Consider the following 22,565-nt stretch of genomic DNA (forward strand, 5'->3'; position numbering starts at 1 on the left):
ATGTTTTCTGATAACAAATTGCCGGGTCTCAGCTGGATACCGAGCTGAGGTCTAATAAAGTTACACAAACTTGTTGTTTCTCTTCCTAGTCCATCTGTGGCATTATGGCGAGAGCGTATTGCGCCGAATGAAACCTGTTGGTCATACCTGCAGTCTCTCTATTATAATAATGACTCAATCAGTCTCTATATGCTAATTGTCTTTTTCGTGCCTATTTGTCTTTCCCTTAAGTAGTTGAGTATATTTATAAGCCACAGTGTACCTAAAATAATTCATAATTTCTTGTTTTTAAACAAACCATTACTGCTGTTGACCACAGTGACTAAAGCAATCGTCTCCACACAAAAATAAACAATAATTTCTTCTTTGCCCAATCAGCATTCGGCTAGCGTTTGGCATTATGTATCGACCTTCATGGCAACATACGGGGATTATCTGTCAGCGAAGATTGGTGCCCGCTCTTCTCATCTCCTATTGGCTGACGCCAAACAGTGGTACAAGAGGAACGTCTTATATCTGCTGTACAAACAAGTCTTAATCTCACTTTTGGTCGAGCATATCTAATGAAGACAGCATCTGCAACAAGAGTGCAAGACTTGGCTGATAGAATCCATAAGGTGATAAAAAGGTAAGATTCATTACTCTGGGTCACTGAGGACATACGAGATAAAATGCTGGTTGCGATACGCTAGCAGCTTAAGTAGTACAACTTTAGTTTATCATTCTGTTGAGATGCCCACAGAGAAACAAACTATATCTTTATTAAGTGAACTATATTTTAACTATTTTAAGCTTTTCGCCTCATCTAAAGCATGACCATCGCAAAGAGAAATACCTGAAGCTGCAAATTTGCAAACTTTAACAACTCGTGTAAACAAAGTTATTTTATACTAGCGTATTATATTATTATATCTTATTATTATATATTATTATATTATTTTGTAATGAATGATTTCGTCAATGCGAAATACTCTTTTGTTTGTTAATGATATCTGTGACAGTTTTAATTGACTGGAGAATTTGTCAGCTGTAGAGCGGTGAGTGTGATCTAGGCTCTTCATCGTGGGAGTTTTGGCTGTGCAAGATTTGTACGGTTATAAATAGAAGCAGTTTGACATTCATCGTAGATTTTGTTCAAATTATCCCAGAAAAAAAATCTATTATGAGTTTGGGATGTCAAATTAGCGAGGATGCCAAAGGTGGGGATAGTTAAACCCTTTCGACTGCTCCTGACATAACAACTCATTTCAAAAGCGAAGGAATTTAATCATAGAACGAAACCTGAAACTCCTTTTAATGATGCCGCATATTTTGTTAAAGTTCACTTAGTCTGTCAACAGCCTTACGATGATTACATGATCTCCTGCTAACCTGCTAATGAAGCGATAAATACGTGTTGCACTTAGGTTTATCAAAACTTTTTAAACGTGGAGTCCATTATCAGCGGTTATTGTCTCTGAAGCGCTAAAGAAAGTTCATTTTTTATTTTCTAAAAAATAAACAAACGCGGTGTGATTGTATTGTTGTGACTACTGAAACTAAAAAAGGACAGATTAAGGTCAAACTGAGTTTAGGATCAAAGTTTATTTATGAATCAGTCATAAAGATATCTTGAGCTTTGTTTGTGGCTGAGCTTTCCCATCTCTGACAATCTTTAAACCTCTGTAATATTTCTTCTAGCCAGGAACCCTTTTCGAGCATGGCTGCCGTCGGAGCTACGGCAGGGCAGGATTACTCCAAATACATGTCGCCTATGGTAATGCCAATGGGTACGGATAACATGTCTATAGGAAATGAATATGACAAGCTGTATGGCAGCATTCCTTGCTATAACTATTCTTCATCATCGGTCTACAGCAATGATATTCAAGTGAGTATAAGTTATATATTTCTTCTATTATTCGTCGTCTTATTCATATATTCCCACAGTTTTGGAGTTATAAAATTCCCAGTAGAATTATCTCGGTTCTTAACCCTTTTCTTTGAGTAGCCGGTTATGAATAGGGGTACTTCCTTTATAGAAAACACTCCTAGTTGTCACTTTACCGTCTCCCGTAGATCCATATCTCCTTAATTATGTCAGCGTCAATGCTAGCAGCCCTCAATTAACGCGAAAGTCAAAATGAATGTCAATTTGAGGTTCAGAAAATTTCTGAGGTTTTGATTATCTAGTATTTCTGTCTGATATAATAATCCCTATTGGTAGGTAAATGAAACATTAGCAATCGGCGACCAGGGTATCAAGTGGTCAGAGTAAATTGAGTCTCATATAAATACATGATTGATATTTCTTGATGTCCTCTAATGTACCAGTAAATATTTTGGGAGACCTGTTGTGTGGAAACAATATTTAGTTATATTAGCATGACAGCAATTGTTAATATTTAGAAAATTTTTATATATTTTTCAATATATTCATGCTATATGAAAATTATTTGACGTTAAAAAATAACAGTCTTTACCCTACTGTTTCTATGGTAATTATCTTTATGCAGTGACTAAGCAGAAGAATGTAACGAAATAAAAATTTTTTTTAATATTTTTCAGATAATATTCAGTTTGGATGGAGAGCACTTGTTATATAATTATTTTGCTGCTAAAGTATTACCTCGATAAATTACAGGATTAACTTTATAATAATATAATATAGACGTTTTTAGTAATGGCTGATTGGTCAATTCTTTATTAGGAATGTAAGCATTAAGCTTTCCTGGTTTTGATAAATATTAGAAACTTACATAAAAATTCTACCAAATTCATTTTACATCATGTCACTGAATTTGTATTATGGTATTCATCTGAGCATATAAATGATCAAAATATATATTTTTCAAGTTTATTGAAAGCAAGGAAACAGTGTGCATAATGTCAGTATGGAGTGATTGTATACACTCTTTGACATTTGATAAATTTGATAAAAGACCTGCACTGGATTGTGGAGCTGCCTGCCTGCATATACATGTAGAGCAATATCCCATCAGCATATCGATGAGTGCGCTAACAATGACCACGATTTGCTTAGACATTGCGCGTAGGGCTTGTTGACTCTTTGGTCATAGTGAGGGTCGCTTCCCTCATAATAAGATTACAACCACTGAAATATTTGAAATATTTACACCAGTCACAGATAAAAATTTTAAAGTAATTTGTCTATTCGCGCAAGAATGTTGAAGAGAGCTGATGGTTTTGTTTTAATCAGCTGATGTTCTATAGAAATATCGCATCATGATGTCTACAAGTAGAAATATCGCATCGTAATGTCTACAAATAGAAATCTTGCATTAACAAGAAAACAAGTCAGCATTTGCTGCCGTGATCAGGTGAATAAGACCATTTAATAATAGTATTCTTTTAAGAAATGGTAACAGAATTGTAGTGACTATTAGCTAAGTATTCGTTCCTCTTACACATGTTATTTTACTCCACGAAAATTTGATTTTCCGTGTAAAGTTCTGTTTAGCTAGCATTTTTGTAATCTCAAATGTGTACCAAAAAATTGTTTCCTCATCCTTATTAAACCAAGTGGGTGGTAATATCTACTCAACGCCGGGCCTCCTACCATAGACCTGGGAGTTTGAGCACTTGCCTTAAGATCTTAGCCGTTCCCAATAGCACACTTATTTTAATACTGACTTGTGTTGATTGTTACTGGTATATCGGAACATTGCTTATGAACAATTTTTTATTTATCTTCCCTGCATTAACTGCAAATAAATGAAACAACAATGCTTTAGATCTTCTGTTTAAGCTCTTGATAAAAATATTTTGAATGGTGGTGCTGTCACAAGTCACGTCAGCTCCTGCGCCATAGAGAGGTCACCAGAACAAAAATTTGCACTACAATTGAATAACAAAAAGATTCTACGACTTCCAGAGTTTGGTTGTTTATCTAAGCGGCTGACAGGGTCAGGCTATGTCTGAAGTTTAACACCTGCCACTGAATAGTCGAACTGCTGAGAGAGATGACAACTTCCTATCGATCAATTGGCATTAAGCTCACTGCTTGTAAATTCAATAGTATGAAAGCATTTCATATAAGGAGCTGCATATATAAAGTGGTCAAATGTGTCACGTAGACCCAACTATAGGGGAGTGAATATTGTCACTACCAACTGAAAGAAAAGTGGATGTCTATGAAGTGAAAAAAAATTAAAAAACGATGTTTTAACGTTTTTTAAATGTTTATTTTTTATGATGCCGTTTTCTTTTGGCCAAATTTTTTTTTTTACCAATATGTGTAAGACTCAAATAATTTGCATCGAAAAGAAGTGTTATTTTGTCTGGTAGGTACGATCAGCCACATGGTTCAAATTAGCAGACTAGTTGCTAGCAGAATAGTTGTTTCAGTGTAATATCTCTAATTAATAGCTTTAGTACAGACGTTCAAATATTCTCACTTTAATTAACCATCTCAACGATCCTTTCCATCATTGGCCCGTTAACTCTCAGTCTATGACTTTATTTTAAGGCTTGTAACATCAGATGATGTAATAATAGAACCCTATGATCCACTAAACAACTGTCTTTCAACGATTGACCCCATGACCCCTCCCTTAGAGCTTATGCAGCACTCAGTCGCATAGTAATGAACTGAGCAGAGGCCTTGGCCAGTCCTGCTCCATTTTTACTCAATTTAAAAAGGGAACTGCAGATTATCAGACTATTTGAGAGGTGTCGCTCTGTGAAACCTCTATGATTATAGTTATCATATAGGATGCTTGCTCTTCTGCTAGAGGTACGTAATATTGTGTCTTATCAGTTCCGTTCACTTATCTTGTTTTCAAACAATCAAAGGGTATAACAAACAGTATGCAACTCGCTGACCTTATAAAAGTCAGCAGAGCAGCATCAACTAACCAGTTTTGAAATCCTCATTTCTACAATATATAACAAAGAACAAATTTAAATGCTCTCTGTTGGTATCAATGAGAGTAGAATTAAAGCTAGGCGAGTTCAAATGATAGAGAAAAAGCATCTGGAGCAGAGGCTATACATCAGCCTTCTTCAGGCTAGACCCGGATAGCGAAGGCACTCAACACTGATAACGAGTTTCTAAAACTGTTGCCTCATAACTACAGTGTTAACGCTGGTCCTCTGCCTGCAACATACACTGCTATAAACACTTCCTTCTAGCTTTTGCGCATGCTGCCCTGCGCTCACGCTGCCTGACTACCAGCAGAACTGGCGAGACTAACTAATGACCACTTGTTCACTTTCAGACCTACCAACCATCAGGGTACGAGATGAACACCAGCAGCTACCTGCCTTCCTCCCAGAGCACAGTCAGCTCTGGCAAGTCAGCGAGCTCAAGTCCTTATTTACCTCAGCAGACGGCCACGTGGAACAGCATGCAGGGTAAGGCTCGGCCTAAATTCTGGCTTATAATCATTGAAATTTACTATAGCCACAGCTTTTTCCAGCCTTGGTTCCAAGGTTCTTTTACTATCTGAAGTGCTATCAGCTATAATACCAATAATATCTCACCACATTTATTTATTAAAGGGAAGCAATGCCGTAACATCAAAATTGAAAGTAGGTTAATATAACCTTTGAAGGCATGAAATCATACTCGTGGACACACGCTGTCTAACTTGCAGAGTGTACAAATTAGGGAGCTTACTGGGGGATGAAGGGGTATGACGCACATCTAGTGATGTCTGTTGTTTGGCCAGGGTAGGAGAGTATAGCTGGTCGTAGCCTGGACAATCTAGACTGTTTATGACATATTTGTTCTCAGATATAAAGATCAAGAGCCGTGTTAGTAATTTAAACGGGACATTATTGAATTATTTTCTATGTCTCCTTCTTGCACAATTTAGGCTTAAAAAGAACTTCATCACATTTTTTTTAAATGTTCTAAAAGTATTAACTAGTTTATTTAGGGTTTACTTTGAGTGTCGTATATATTATGACAGCGTAAGCACAGACAGAGCAACCATAGACATTGATATTAGGCGTCAATGTCTATGGTTGCTCTGTCTGTGGTCTGCACCACTATTATGGTATCCTGAAATTACATTATATCAGAATTTAGAACGCTCATAATTATACCACAAATAGCCTGGCTTTTGGTAAATTCTGTCATTGTGTGAGAACTCATGCGCTATTTTAAAACAATCACAACATCTTGTGACTCGACTATCTAATAGAAACATGAGTGATGCTGACAACCCATATAGTCTTCAGTACAAGAGCACTTATGGCATCCATTATCAGGTGCTTTGATAAAGCATGACTATGACATATTTAAAATAGCAATGAAAAATGTTAAACATGATAATTGGACAAAGAAGTAGTAGCAACTAGGAAATGGAAGTTGCCAAGTTTACAGACCCAACTATCTCTCTCGTGGTCGCCCGACTATCTTCTGTTATCAGTGACATTTCAACATACCGTTTCTCATCACCCAGATGGTCCGAAATCAGCGAAACCACGTGCGTGCGGACAGAGAATTTGGCGAGATTAAACAAAGAAAGGTAGCAAATTGTTTTTACTTACTAGCTGACAGAGGGAGCATAATACAGTCACTGGTGGTCGTGCTGTTTGTCATCATTTTTGCTTTTTGTAAACAGAGGATTAGGTCGATGGGTCATGTGCTTTTGGACTCACTTGGTGTGACCTCATGAGGCCAAAGATTCATATAGCAACATGCAACAACGATTACTTTTACGATTGTCATCTTTGCTTCAAATATGAGCCATGTCTTTTGTTAATCATCATTAAACATGAGATATTTCCGTGTTCTTTTGTCATGGTGCGCGTTTCCATAAGGAAACAATGTATTCTTCAATCAATGACTTATGCATCCATTGTCATACTAATATCCAGGAGTGATGAAAGTGTGTAGTTTTCAGTTCATGAATTGTTATCTTAGTTGTTAAAAAGAGGAGAGAAAACCTTAGACCAGAGCAATCACATTTCTTTTTATTTCTGGTTCAAAATATACAGCTAAATGTCTTAATGTTGAATTTTACTTAATTTTCAACTTTCAAGAACATATCTCTGGCCTACATGTATCTATTGTTTTAAAAATAGTCTATGTTTTATGCGGTTTAATTGGTACTAAAAAATTAACTATGTTATCATTGTATACTTGTTATATTATATTTTATCCATCAGAGGAACACATAAAATATTTACAATTTAGCTGTTAATTTTGTAAAAATGTGATTAAAGTATTAAATTGCTGGTTTTTTTATTTAAACCTTCAAAATGCTTCACTAAAAAATTTTTTCAAACTCGATCATTTAAACTTAAGGTTTTATTGTTTGGTTCATTATTTAGTTTTTGTTTATTTAATATTAAAAGTCAGTCTGTTGCTAATTTCAATGAATTTTCATTAAAAAACAAAAGGTTCTTAGCATTTGTTCGTCAAAATTAATTTTAGACGAACTAATTTTAAAAACTGAGCATCGTTGAAAAGTCTGGGTCGTTTTCAAACTCATGCACGAGTCAGTATAAATTGACACCAAAGTGACATCTAGTGTATTATCCTTCTTTAACATAGAAATAGCGTTGCTTAACCGGCACCAAAAATCTGCTATATATCATCTTATAGGTTCAGGAAATTATCCCCCACCAGCGCATTCCAGCCATGTGACCAATGGCGACATGTACGAGATGACAGGGTACAACAGGTCCATGTACCCGTCATATGGAGACACAGGCAATGCTTGGGTACAAGCACCTATGGCAGATGTCAGTCAGTCTTCTCCGGATAGCCTCGCTACCTCGGGTAAGCGTTGAATATCACCATATTGTAAGACCTTCAACTGCATTTGTCGCCGTGCGCTGTGAGAGTAAATAGAGCCTTGCGGATAACTCTCCTCTGGGTGTCTCCAGAGTGTGACTCAACGCTGTAGTATTCCATTGCATGGTGGGCTGGTTTGGTTGCTTTTTAATTGATGTAGCCGATCTGCTGCCTCAATATGTCAAACATCCTAATGATTTTGTCACAGGGTCAACTCAAAGTGTCAAAATAATATATCAAAACAGTCTATCCTAATTAAAATACATGCAATTGCTCTATGCAGCTACAATAACGCTGGTTGCTTTGAGGTATCAAATCCATGGCCAGTTGGATCAATAGTTTTACTCTGAATTCTTACCAGCAACAAGTTACCCTTACAAAGCAACAATCGTTTCAATTTTAGTTGTCAACATAACAAGCAGCATTACTAGACAGCGTGTAGCTAACTATTGCATTCGCTGGTCTCTTAACTCCTGTAATGTAACACACTGCTCCCAACTGACAACTATAAACAAACAATTGATTGCCTTGAAACCTGACCATCGCACTAGTGAACTATGGAATAACCCCTGATTTGCACATGTTGACATCTCTCTCCAGTCAAATAATTTATATAACAGCGCAGCTTCAAAACAAGCAACAAAGTTCTCCTCTTTAACGGAAGCTCTCTAGTTTAGATTCTTTCAATTTCGCAATTTTCAGTTTTGATGTCTTCAAAGCTCAGCATATCATATTGGGAGTTTATACACCATGTTTTTCCGACTCTAGACCAGATTTCACAGATAGTAAATACGGCAGCGCAACTTATAATATACAGTACGTTATAATATAACAAATTGCGCTTGTGCTAATGATTTGTAATACGTCTGTACTGTTTCAGTAAATTAGCCAACAACAGAGCATCATTGTTTATATTTTATTATAGTTTATGATTGACTGCATATTTTATTATTATTATTATTATATTCATTATTATTGGTATTATTATTATTATAATTATTTCACTTAGAATCACAGCCAACCCACTTGGTTTTCTTTATATTTACCGACACCCTATTTCTATAATGCTATTATTGTCATAGAACCAAATTATTAATATTATCAATATTAATATTATTATTATCAGTATTATAAATATTAGATTGCCAAAATTACTAAATTACTAATTTAATTAATTTATAATTATTTTCAACAGAACTGAATGTACCGGGTGTTTAATATATTGCATTAAGTTATGCAAGCGATTGTTAAACCAGACTTCAACTAATGCAGTATTGCAAATTGCTGATGTTAATAAGTGAATTGCATAAATAAATTTTTAGTGCGACTTTCTTGTAAACCTGCTTTAAAAGCGGCTCCTCTTCAACTCTGCAATATGTTTACAAGCATAAAAAGTTTTGCAATTGAAATACCAGATTGCGATAGATTAATTACAGTGCAGTGAACATAGATATTATAATTGACAAAGTACATTTTATAGGCATATATTATTATAATTATTATGTATGTATTATGTATCACATACATCATACATATAGGTTCAAAATTAAAATAAATATATCACAGCGCAACATTTGTGCAGCTGTGATAAACACAAACGATAAACGACATAAAAGCGATAAACACATAATATAGACGCTATGCTCAAGTATAATACATACATATATTAATAACATATATGAAATATATCTATATTTCATAATATAAGTTTGTATATTCCAGCCCGAATAAATCTGTAAAAATTGTACAAAATCCCACAATCAGCAAACCGGTACAAACAGTAAACATCCTAGCACAAAATAAATACACAACCAAAAATTCTGATAGCGCTTCAACTGTTATTTGCCATAAATCACTTATTGTATTTCAGTCCATCGCTATAGAGACCCTTGAGTTTTGTAAAAGACTGGGTCGCGCTGGCCACAAATTGTAGTATTTTACGTATTGAGATGTTTTATGGCTTGTTGAGCTTAAAGTAATAAAGTAATAAATTATTGGGTCAAGCAAAGTTGTTGCTCGCCGATGAATATGGTCGACAAAGGAGGCTTGAAATGCCAAGACAATAGGCTTGGCACGATAAGGCTGCGACGTTGTTTTGTGATAGATGGCTTCCTTCTACATCCTGATTCACCATGAGTCAGCCGCTAATCGTGTCTCCATAAGTTAAGTGTTCCGGGCAGTATATATGCCTCTGACCAGAGTGCTCGGGCACTTGCCAGCAAAGCAAACGACAACTGGACATAAATATACAAGCAACTCATTATTAATAACATTTTCAGGCATTGACTGACTGCATTGACAGGCAGTCTGTCTCTCGCTCCTATCATCCTCTCTTCGTTTCTCTTTTTCCTTTTTTTCCCTCCCTTTCTCCCCCTCTCTCTTCTCTCTCTCCCTTTCTCCTCTCTCCTTCTTTCTCCACTCTCTTTTCTCCCCTCTCCTCTCTCTTTCTTTTTCTTTCTCTTCTCTCTCCCCCTCTCTCTTCTCTCTCTCCCTTTCTCCTCTCTCCTTCTTTCTCCTCTCTCTCTCTCTCTCTCTCTCTCCTCCTTTACTTCTCTCACTCTTTCTCTCTCTTTCTCTCTCTCTCATGTCCCTCTCTCGTGTCCTCTCGCATGTCCCTCTCTCTCCCTCTACTTCTCTCTCACCCTCTTTTACTCTCTCTTTTCTCTCTCTCTCAGCCTTCCATCTTCACTCCACACCCGTGCACTTTTAATATTTCTGTTTATTTCCTAATTATTTAGCATAACTTGTGGCCAATTAACTTTTTGTTATTGTTATGGTCATTAGCGTATTAGTCAGCATATGTCATCCATCAGCACAGCTTATGGATGAACATCTTTAGAGTCAGCATTGTAACTAACACGCCGCTGACCTCAAACATCCAGATAGTTTACAGTACACTCTGTGTCATAACCATGGATATACGAAAATGTTTACATTTGTTTATTGTCGGAGTATGCCTAGTAATGCCATTGAATTGTATTCGAGTTCTGTTTACATAAAGTTGAACTCGGTTGAATTCAAAAATAAGCCTGTCAAGCGGTTGTGCTGACTTCGTAAAGCTACAGACTAGCCAGCTTTCTAGAGATGCAAGTTTTATTCTCACAGCTCTGTGATAAATCTATCTTATTGTTATTCAACCATACAAGTGTATCACAAACGCTATTGCTTTTATCGATAATGTTATTATCAAAAAGAGATTATTGTCGTTCCAACTTAATCTGACGGTCAAATTGTTAATGATGACAAAATTGATAGGCGATTTGTAAGAATGTTGTCGTTTGAATATAAAGTCTTTGCCTCTTCTAGAAGATGCTCAAGGAAGAAAAAAGAAACAGTTGCGGTTTACGCTTTCTCACATATGCAGTGTAACATATGCAGTGTAACATATGCAGTGTAACATATGCAGTGTAACATATGCAGTGTAACATATGCAGTGTAACATATGCAGTGTAACATATGCAGTGTAACATATGCAGTGTTACATATGCAGTGTAACATATGCAGTGTTACATATGCAGTGTAACATATGCAGTGTAACATATGCAGTGTAACATATGCAGTGTAACATATGCAGTGTAACATATGCAGTGTTACATATGCAGTGTAACATATGCAGTGTAACATATGCAGTGTAACATATGCAGTGTAACATATGCAGTGTAACATATACAGTGTAACATATGCAGTGTAACATATGCAGTGTAACATATACAGTGTAACATATGCAGTTTAACATATGCAGTGTAACTTTACAATCTGACAACCCTCACGAGGCTTTTTTTGATCTGCAGTAGACATTGCTCAACACGGCATGGGTATGATGGACTCGAGTCTGTATGCTGACAGCAGGGAGTGTGTGAACTGCGGCTCAATATCTACTCCACTCTGGAGGAGAGATGGCACTGGTCACTACCTTTGTAATGCCTGTGGACTCTACCACACAACCAACGGGCAGAACAGACCTCTCATGAAGAGCGCTCAGAGACGCTTGGTTAGTAAGACAGCTACTTCTACGTATTTACATTAAATACTGTGTAATTTTTAAGCATTTAATGTCCAGTAAACACATTCAAATATTCAAGAAAAAAGGCGAAATGGCATTACATAAACTTTACTGGTATTGTAAAATCATATGTTGGTAACGACCTTGATAATGTTTTTAAAAAGGTTTTTGTAAAAATTATGACGCACGGTGAATATCAATTGGCATTCAAAAATTTTTAAAATGGCATAGAAAAATCCTGCTGAAAATCTGTTTAAAACTGAATTTTTGAAGGAGTTATAAAGCCTGTGTAATTTGTACAGACATACACAGACATGTACAGCAATGCGACAAATATTTTTGGTAACAGAAATGTTGTATCTTGTTCTAAAAAATTCAAATATATTTTATCAAGATCACCTCGCAATATCCTATTCACGAATATAATAGGTATAACAATGAAATTAACTACTGATAATAAAACTAAGTAAATTAAGTTTTATTTCTAATAACTGTGAGTTGTTGTGCATATTAGATCTGTAGAATTTATATTAGAATCTATATCTGTTGTTATATCTATGAATCCAATATTCTAAATTATTTTAAACTAATTCCAATGCTATACTCAATTATGAGATAGCGGAGATCTGCTTTGACGAATTATGGTGTTTTTAATTATAATATTGTGATGGCTGCACATGTATAAATCTCAATTATTAATTATTATTTAATAGGTAAGTAATATTAGATATAGAATTTAAATAGTTTGTTATAGATAAATAAATATAATATTTAGATTATCTATTATCTATCATTATAAATAATAGATGCAATACTTATGCTATCTATTAGTTTAAATAATAGTAATAGGCAATCAAAATATTATGCCATTCTGTAACCATCAGCAATTTTGTAATACAAAGCTTCAGAAATCGAAAGAAGAAATTGTTAAGGCATTCATAACTCCTTTCTATAAATATAGCAAACTGCATAATTCATTTTAAATTTCAACTATAGTTTATATAACATATATTCAGTTTTATTAATATAATATTTATATTATTATTTTTATGAATATGTAATAATAAAATAATAGTAATAATAATAAAGTAATAATAATAACCGTTTCTTCAAGAAAAGATTAACTGTTTCACCGGTTGGTAATGTTGGCATACATGAACTATTTGTTGCAAAGTTATGCATAGCTTAATCCTGTTTGTATATTGTGTTTGAACACGGTTTGGTGCTAAAAGAGCTTTAATAACAACCATTTTTTATGCGATTTGACATGTTAATCAGTCTGAGATCCGTGATTGCTTCTTGCAAAGGTAAAATGTTGGTCCTTTAACGCTTTGATACCTAGTCTAGTATATACAAGCAGATACTCTGATGCTGGATGGTATTAACAACTTTCCACTGACTGTGAAAGTACTTAGGATAGCACAACTCCTTCTGAACTGAATATCATAATGAACCTTAGCGCTTATAGAAGTCAATGATAAACAAAAGAAAATTAAATGCAGTGAATTGTTTTGTATATATTCGTTCAAAGAACTGATGTTTTAAATAAAATTGAAGAAACGATTGCGGTACTCAGAGTCTGATAGAGTCTGTATATTTATTATAAATGTTATGAATAAATCACAAATAGTTTTTGTTGCTGAGGGGAAAAAACTTTCTAGCTTTTTTAAATTTGGATCCTTCATTACCAAAAATGTCAATCAGTGTGCTGTTAGAAATTGATGTTCTGTTAGCAGCCGTCTTTCATTTGTCGGTTGCTTAGAAGTGCTCAGAAGGTATTTTGGTGATATTTCAAAAACTAACTGTCCAATCTACTTGACACTTAGTGATTAAACTAAAAACATATCATGCATAAAGAAACCAAAATTTTGTAATCTTGTGTGAACTAGAAGCATAGATAAACAAAGTGAAACTACTCGTCAAGTTTACTCGTGAGCTGGATCAGATGGGAAGACAATTCCCCGGACTACATCGGGCTCTGGTTTTAACGGGTTAATAGGAATTTTGGCCGTAACATCTGTCCCAGTTTTGGCATGAGAAGTAGCATGCAGCGCTGGCTTGCGCCGTCGCATGCTAGTGTTAATTTTATGTCAAAGGCCACTAATGTAAAGATCAGCATTACACTGTTGTATGCCATTGCTGTCAAATTGTGTAAAGCCAGTCCCTTCAGATCTTTCAACACCAAAAACAATTCTGGAATTTCTCATGTCGGATTTGACAAAATATTTTCAACTAAACTGTGGAGTTGAAATTTCTATGAGTTTGTTTTGACGCGGAGATGATGTCAGTGGCCACAGCTGAATGTCATCGTTGCTAGTCTGTGAGTCAAGGTCGTTGCCGAGACGGTGATTGTCATCTATTCCTCTACTAACCTGTCAACAACTTTTTATTTTACACTGTGTGAAAAACAATTTTTGCAGTCAACAAATCACATCATGCTATTTTATATATTGTTTATATAGCGTATTAGCAATATGAGCTTTTCTGTATTGAGAGCATAACTCCCATTTTGGTACATTCACCAAGAGTTTGAACAAAATTATTTTAGTAAATTTAAGGATAAAAGAGTTAAAAAATGACTGTAGGCATCACATATTACCAAGTATGATGTGTCAACAAATATCCGTATTTTCCTGGCACAAGGTAAAAAATGAAGCCGTGTGTGAATGCATGACATGTAACTATAGCACAGAGTGTCACCTGCTGTCATGTGTCAAAAACTTTTAATTAAATTATATCAAAAACAATGCAGTAATTTTTTATCAACTGCCAAGTTATTGATAGAATATTTTCCTTATTGTGGTCCTTATTGCTAACTTACGGAGATGAGACTATCACTTCGGAATTTAAACATGACCTGGAAGTCAAAGCTTTCTCATTTAGGCATACTTGAGGTCATAAATAATCTCCAATATCTTAAATATCCAATGCTTATCGGCTTTTAGGCATGAATAGTTCTTTTGATGTACCCATAAGGTTTGTGCTATCATGCAGTCAATCCACATGATTCATCTACGTTGAACTAGAATTCATACTCTGAACTTTACAGTCATCCTCAAGACGCCAAGCAGCCACCTGCGCCAACTGCCATACAACGTCAACTACACTATGGAGGAGAGACAATGAAGGTCAACCTGTATGTAATGCCTGCGGGCTCTACTACAAACTACATAATGTAAGTTTTAACTCATTCATAAGATTCCAAAACCTAAACATAAAAAACATAACATTTTCTGTTTGTCGTCATAGTAAACATTTTTTTATTACTTTTTGTTATATTTCAATTTCGTGAGCAACATTTTAGATTGATTTTAAATATTGTCAGCCCAACAGAAAGGTGCTGATTGAAACAGTTCAAATTTCAGATAGGCTTTAGTTGTAACTAGCTCTGTGCTTATGTGTGTCGCAGGTAAATCGACCGTTAACTATGAAAAAGGATGGAATTCAAACAAGAAAACGAAAGCCCAAATCGTCCAATAAGGAGAAGCCTGCTAGTGAGTCAACTCTTTCTTATCTACATTTATGCAAACAGATTTGGTCCTGCGTATCTTACATAATTGTTTGAAAATATCAGTAAGGAATATTCCGGAACTTCAGATGAACTCTCTGAATTCCATCAAGCATCCAAAGTAGCTTTAAGAAATGAAAACCAAAAGTTCAGTTGACAAGTTCTTGCACAATAAACAGTTTTTGTCAAAATTTTTTAGGTCTACGAATATGAAATATGTTTGCAATGTGCAATTTTTTAATTAAATGCCTTGAGCGTGTGACATTCGTTTCTTTAGAACCAAAGAGCAATCCAAATACAGTGCAATCTGCAAGCAGCCATCTTGTTAGCTCCGCTACAACAGACATGATTAAAAGGAAGTCAACAGACGCTTTGAAGAGAAAGTCACCAGCACCTTCTCCAGCAAACAGCACAGACGATTTGTCTCCTCTTTCTAACAGCACAACGAGGTCTGACAACTTCTCAAGGTACAGTTAAAGTCTACTATTCAAAGGCTAAATTAACCAACGTGCTTCACAAATGGAAAAGCCTTGGTTGGTCAAAGTGCAACAGAATAATTCATTTTGCGTCACCAGTGCAAGTGAACTGTTATAGCTTATTTTCTAGAGGATGAGACAATCATCCAAGGAGAGACAACTACTTACTCCCATCCCACAGACACACTTAATAATACCATTATCAATGCATTTAATTTACCGCTGAAATACGTCAGAGCTATTCAGAAAGTTTCTATCAAAGTCAAAATTGTTGTCACATTTATTTTCTTTGGATTATATTTGTAATGGCACATCATGGAAAACATTTATTTTCAATTATGATATTGGTGCCAAATAAGGTTTAATATTAAAAAATATATATATACCGCTAGGCCTTTAAAACAAGGACAAAAAACTTTTATAACAATATTATCACCCAATTATCACAGCTCTAGACTAGGTTGGTGATAGGAGTAGAGGGCTCGGTTTTAACCTTAATTTTAAAAAGCCAGTTCAAAAAGCAAAAAGCTTCTAAATAAGGTTCTCATAATTTACATAGGTAATCTTCTCGAGCAGTTCATCATGTTTTGATAGATTGATAGATTGACTTCCTGATAACCGGTGATCAATTTTTATTTCACATGATAAACAGCTCCATTTTGATAACTTGTTCTTTTCTTTCAAGCCTCCTTAAAAAGACAATATGGTTGCAAAGTGTATAAAGTGCTATAGCCAAACTTCTTTCACATTTCTTGCAGTGAGCCAGATATGCCAAAGATGAAAGCCGACACCCTTCCTTCTATCTCACTATATTCGTCACAAAACAATAACAGCCTCAACATGTTCAGTGCCGGCAGCACCCTCTACAATCCAGCTAGTCAATCTCTCACTTATGACACATTTTTTACCTCCGCTACCAAAGAATATTCTAATTCATTATCAGCTACGAGTCAAGTTACAGTAAACTGATGAAGTGTAATGCAGGTCACTTATGTCTTAGAGACTGTCAGGTGACTGACTCATCAGAACTATTTTGCTAAGATAATAAACTTACTCTCCTAGCTTTTATTCTCCTGCATCTGTACATAATTAACTTTTTTAATTTTATACATGACCTATTTTTCTTGTTTTTACAATTAAAATTTCTTTATTATTGTCAAATTTGTTTCTTATCAGCAGTCTTCTTTATCGTTCTTTTACAGTCTAGAACATCGGGCTTCTAGGCTAATACATTATTTGACGCGGTAACCTATTCCTTCTGTTGTACATTGTATGACCAATGATATCTCAATGTAATTATAACGAATGTTCATGAAGAATTGTTTAAAATATTTATCAGGAAACGAGTGTACATTACAATATTGTTGAAGCAAAAATTATAGTATTTCTGTACTGATGTTAGCGCATGCATTCCTTTATGGCTTCTGGTCAGTGTGCAAGTAGGGAAACTACCCCTTCTAGCCTTCACACAGTATTCCATTTTTGACCACCTGCTTTCATACCAAACTCTAGGACATTGTTGATTTAGTCTGTCAGGCCTTATTTATTATACGAGCTAAATTTTATTTGTCTTATTATTTATATATTTCTGTGAATAAATGTGCGATTGGTTCAAAGAGATGAACAAACTTTTTTTTTATGTCACAATTTATTGATTTTCAAGAAAACTGCTTGTAGATCTGTAACTATGGTTACAACCAATACATTAAAATGATATATAAATCAAGTATTTTCTCACCAAGAAGGAATTTTTTAAACATTAATAATTAGCTTTTATTCGTTTTACCATATTATCCCTATTATAGGGATAATACATACACAATATGTCACTTTATAATGTTGTCATGACACTCAGTATAGTCAGTAAAGTTGTCTGCTCCTGGTGCAAATCTATTTAGTTAATATACCTTTTGTAAGAGTGTTAATAATATCCATAATGCCCGCAACACAAACTTACAGCCGTGCGCCGATGATTTTTGTTTCATCCTTTAGAGTTGTCTTAACCTGGTAAAAAGCTATCAAGAACATGGTTAGATTAAAACAATCATAAACTGAGTAGATTTGAAAATTTGATCTTATAGGAATACTCTCTGGTCATCATTTGACATTAGGTAAACAATAACCAATGAGAATTTGACAGGGTGAAAGCTTTTTTGATGATCATAACATTTTTATAGATGTCTCCATATTACCTAAAAGCATAAGCTGACAGTTCCATTCCATTAAAGAACTGTATGTATTTTGTCAGGTGGCTCTGAGTTCAATGGAATAAGAGACTTGACAATGGTCATTACACTACACTATTAAAAATGTTTATGCTTTTGTTTATTAATTAACAGCAAATAGCATGATAATCAATAGTTTATCTAGTAGGTATAATATTCAGAATTCATCATTATGCATGAAGGGTTGCAGTAAAAAATAGTTTGAATTCATGTACAAAAGGATTTCAGTGACATCCTCAAAAAAAAGTTGACAAAATGCTTTGTTTCAAATTTCAATTTTATTACAAAATGTGTGTAAAATAATATTGTACGCTTGTATGTCTGTATGTCTGTATGTCTGTATGTCTGTATGTCTGTATGTCTGTATGTCTGTATGTCTGTATGTCTGTATGTCTGTATGTCTGTATGTCTGTATGTCTGTATGTCTGTATGTCTGTATGTCTGTATGTCTGTATGTCTGTATGTCTGTATGTCTGTATGTCTGTATGTCTGTATGTCTGTATGTCTGTATGTCTGTATGTCTGTATGTCTGTATGTCTGTATGTCTGTATGTCTGTATGTCTGTATGTCTGTATGTCTGTATGTCTGTATGTCTGTATGTCTGTATGTCTGTATGTCTGTATGTCTGTATGTCTGTATGTCTGTATGTCTGTATGTCTGTATGTCTGTATGTCTGTATGTCTGTATGTCTGTATGTCTGTATGTCTGTATGTCTGTATGTCTGTATGTCTGTATGTCTGTATGTTTGCCTCTCTCCCTCTCTCTCCCTCTCTCTCTCTCTCTCTCTCTCCCTCTCTCCCTCTCTCCCCTCCCCCTCCTCTTCCCCCTCTCCCTCTCTCCCCTCCCCTCCCCCTCCTCTTCCCCCTCTCCCCCTCCCCGTCCCCCTCCCTCTCTCCCTCTCTCTCCTTCATACTATTAAATAGCCAATTCCTTTCATTCATAAATTATATTCATGTTGCAGAGTTTGTTTGGAGGTTAGTCTATTATAGTGGTTTATCATGGAAGGCTTCATTCTGCGCCAGTTTATGCTTTATGATCATTTAGACTCAATCTATGAAGTTTTTCAGGGTCCTATCATGGCTTCTGAGTTACAAAGATTTACTAGCAATAATAATATCGCTGGATGTCACACTGGCTCTAGAATATACATTTGTATTTTGAAAAGCATTCTGAAAAGATTTCAGAATATATTTTTAAACTTTCAGATCTTTCTTCAGTGAATAAGTCAACCAGTATTTTTCATGTCACACTTAACCTTGACCTTTCATCTTACTATCATTTAAACTTGACCTTGTAGACTGATAGCTATACAGGAAGCCGCTGTCTGTCTCAACATTGCTAAAGTCAATAAGATTAATCTAGATAGCTCTTAGCAACCTGTCTTAGTTTGGTTCATATTCTAGCATATTTTATTCCGACGAATGATCTTTCCAAATCTTTTCATCCTCTCACTTTACCTATGCTAAATGTTTTGTGGTTTTCACTTTTTACACGACAGTTACAGGTTTTCAACTCATGCAACTTATGTGATATGAACAAATTGCATACATCTAACAATTATATTGAAAATATCATTGCTAGCTGCTTTAACAATCTTCCACCTGATATCCGTTCTCTTAGCAGAGAAAGGTATTTTACACACTATTTATTAAACCATGTATTTGGCTTTAACTGTAGCTAGCTGTTGCCCTTTTGTTCCTTTTTTCGTTTTGTGATTATTGCATGACATAATTTGAAAAACATTCATGTTTGAAATGAGTTTATTGCCCATGAAGTAATATATATAATATATATATATATTATATATATATATATATATTTATATATGAAGTTTATTCAAAACTACAGGTTAAAATCATTACTACTATTAGTTTCATGCAATCGTGTTGCAATCTTCAGGTAGAATGACTAAAATGTATAATGTACAAGCTATAAAATTACTTAATAAAGCTGAGGGCTTAATACTATTGTGTGATATATATATTATAGTATACAGCAAATTATGTAGTCAAATTATGTTATTGAGCTAATTAGGTGTTTTCTGGCATGCCGGCAAGTGGATATCAGCTCACTTCTAGTGTTAAGGCTGGCTAACTTCGGTTCGAATATGATGAAGTACTTTTCCCATAGACATAACTGGCAAGATTTTGTTGATGTGTTGTAAGACCGCGCTCTTTTGATGATCTTCCAGGTTATATTATAGTGAATGTTTTTGTCTTTTAAGTCCCATATGTATTTACTCAATTCTGTTTGTAGCCTTTTAGTAGGATATTTAAAGGATGTTTTGTGGTTGGCTAGTCTTGTTTTAAAAGTTGTTTCGGTGAGGCCTACATACGTTTGTGTCTCTTGCCCATCGCGTTCCTCAGACTCTACGGTTGCCTGATATACTATGCATTTTGAAAGGCATTCTCCGTTTAGAGGGCAATTTTCCCGATTTTTGCAGTTGCATTTTCTGTCGGTGTTGGTTGGTTGCGATAGTGCTTGTTTAGCTACAAAGTACGGCACGGTATATATATATTTATTTATATATTTATTAAATTGTTTCCTCACCCCGGTTAACCCGTATGGGTGGGACTTTCTGCTCTAACTCGGGTCTCCTACTAGAGACCTGGGAGTTTGAGCACTCGCCTCAAGATCTTAGCTGTTCCCAAAAGCGCACTTTTCTGCAACTCACCTGAGTTGATTGCTGTCGGTATCTGGGCAAGCCACATTTTATGCGCCGGTGTTATTGTGCCCAGTGCCCCAATGACTACTGGAATTACAGTTGTTCTTACATCCCAGCATTTTCCAATCTCTTCTCCAAGAGGGAGATATTTCTCTACCTTTTCTTTTTCTTTGCTGGCTATATTGTAGTCATTGGGTGCTGCTATAACTATTATAGTAGCCCTCTTGTTCTCCTTGTCTACCACCACTATATCTGGTTGGTTTGCTAGGACATGCTTGTCAGTCCGGATGTAGAAGTCTCAGAGGATCTTAGCGCTGTCATTTTCATTGACCTTACCAGGAGCTTCCCACCAGTGTTGTGGTTTATTAATTAAGGCCATATTCATCACATAGACTTCTATACACAACACCTACGACATGATTATGCCTCTCAGTGGATATATATATATAGCTATATATATATGTATATATATACATGTATATATATATATATATATATATATATATGTATATATATATATATCCACTGAGAGGCATAATCATGTCGCAGGTGTTGTGTCTATGTGATGAATATGGCCTTAATTAATAAACCACAACACTGGTGGGAAGCTCCTGGTAAGGTCAATGAAAATGACAGCGCTAACATCCTCTCGGACTTCTACATCCAAACTGACAAGCATGTCCTAGCAAACCAACCAGATATAGTGGTGGTAGACAAGGAGAACAAGAGGGCTACTATAATAGATATAGCAGTACCCAATGACTACAATATAGCCAGCAAAGAAAAAGAAAAGGTAGAGAAATATCTCCCTCTTGGAGAAGAAATTGAAAAATGCTGGAATGTAAGAACAACTGTAATCTCGGTAGTCATTGGGGCACTGGGCGCAATAACACCGGCGCATAAAATGTGGTTTGCCCAAATACCAACAACAATCAACTCAGGTGAGTTGCAGAAAAGTGCGCTATTAGGAACAGCTAAGATCTTGAGGCGAGTGCTCAAACTCCCAGGTCTCTGGTAGGAGACCCGAGTTAGAGCAGAATTTACCACCCATACGGGGTATCCGGGGTGAGGAAACAATTTTATATATATATATATATATACAATATATACTATACAAATATATCAAATATATATATATACGAGTTGTGCTACCCGGCGTTACTCGGGTAATAAAAAAGTCTGGACAGCAAATTGATCTGTATTTAACATAACTATAATAACATTTACCATTCTAACTTTCAAACTACCTATCATGAAAGAAGTATTTTGTGTAGTTGAAAGAAATTAAGAGAAAAATGAAAAAACTGCAAAGGTTTTAAAACTTTGTCAAACAACTGTAACTTTCAAGCTATTAGCATGGCACATTGCCAATGGAGAATTGCAGTAAGCTGCTAGGCTTCTAATGGCGGTACTCCATGACATCGCGCCAGCATTGTTGTCCAGCTGCAGTTATTCTAATAATAGCTATAGCCAGAATGCAGACGGACATACGAACATACTTTGAGAAATATATATATACATATATATATTTACTAGGTGAAATATATATATACATATATATATTTATTAGGTGAAACATATATATACATATATATATTTACTAGGTGAAATATATATATACATACATATATTTACTAGGTGAAATATATATATACATATATATATTTATTAGGTGAAACATATATATACATATATATATTTACTAGGTGAAATATATATATACATACATATATTTACTAGGTGAAATATATATATACATACATATATTTACTAGGTGAAATATATATATACATACATATATTTACTAGGTGAAATATATATATACATATATATATTTACTAGGTGAAATAAAATAAGTACCTAATGAATTTGACAAGCTCACCTCGTAAACAAGTAGTTTAAATTTCTACTAAAACAATATTCATTTTTGAAACCAGC

General features: G+C 35.0%; 1 protein-coding gene across 3 annotated transcripts; it reads left to right on the forward strand.

The window, feature by feature from the left end:
• The first annotated feature begins 559 nt into the window (after positions 1–559).
• Positions 560–17,355, forward strand: LOC137385965 (transcription factor GATA-4-like). 3 transcript variants are annotated; one of them, XM_068072597.1, is made up of 9 exons: positions 560–628; positions 1,681–1,870; positions 5,220–5,355; positions 7,559–7,735; positions 11,542–11,741; positions 14,803–14,928; positions 15,163–15,247; positions 15,539–15,728; positions 16,496–17,355. In XM_068072597.1, exons 1-9 carry the CDS (start codon positions 564–566, stop codon positions 16,704–16,706), a joined length of 1,380 nt encoding a protein of 459 aa, XP_067928698.1. In that variant the 5' UTR covers positions 560–563; the 3' UTR covers positions 16,707–17,355. The 3 variants fall into 3 exon arrangements, with proteins under 3 accessions (XP_067928698.1, XP_067928700.1, XP_067928701.1); XM_068072599.1 differs by having other exon boundaries at positions 11,545–11,741; XM_068072600.1 differs by lacking the exons at positions 560–628; positions 1,681–1,870 and adding an exon at positions 4,587–4,735.
• The last annotated feature ends 5,210 nt before the right edge of the window (positions 17,356–22,565 follow it).

Source organism: Watersipora subatra, chromosome 1, assembly GCF_963576615.1.
Source record: "Watersipora subatra chromosome 1, tzWatSuba1.1, whole genome shotgun sequence".
Lineage (NCBI taxonomy): Eukaryota > Metazoa > Bryozoa > Gymnolaemata > Cheilostomatida > Watersiporidae > Watersipora > Watersipora subatra.

Coding starts and splice junctions, on each gene's coding strand:
- LOC137385965 (XM_068072597.1), top strand. CDS start 564: ATGAAGACAGCATCTGCAACAAGAGTGCAAGACTTGGCTGATAGAATC. Junction 1,871..5,219: donor TCTACAGCAATGATATTCAA/GTGAGTATAAGT, acceptor GTTCACTTTCAG/ACCTACCAACCATCAGGGTA. Junction 15,729..16,495: donor AGGTCTGACAACTTCTCAAG/GTACAGTTAAAG, acceptor CATTTCTTGCAG/TGAGCCAGATATGCCAAAGA.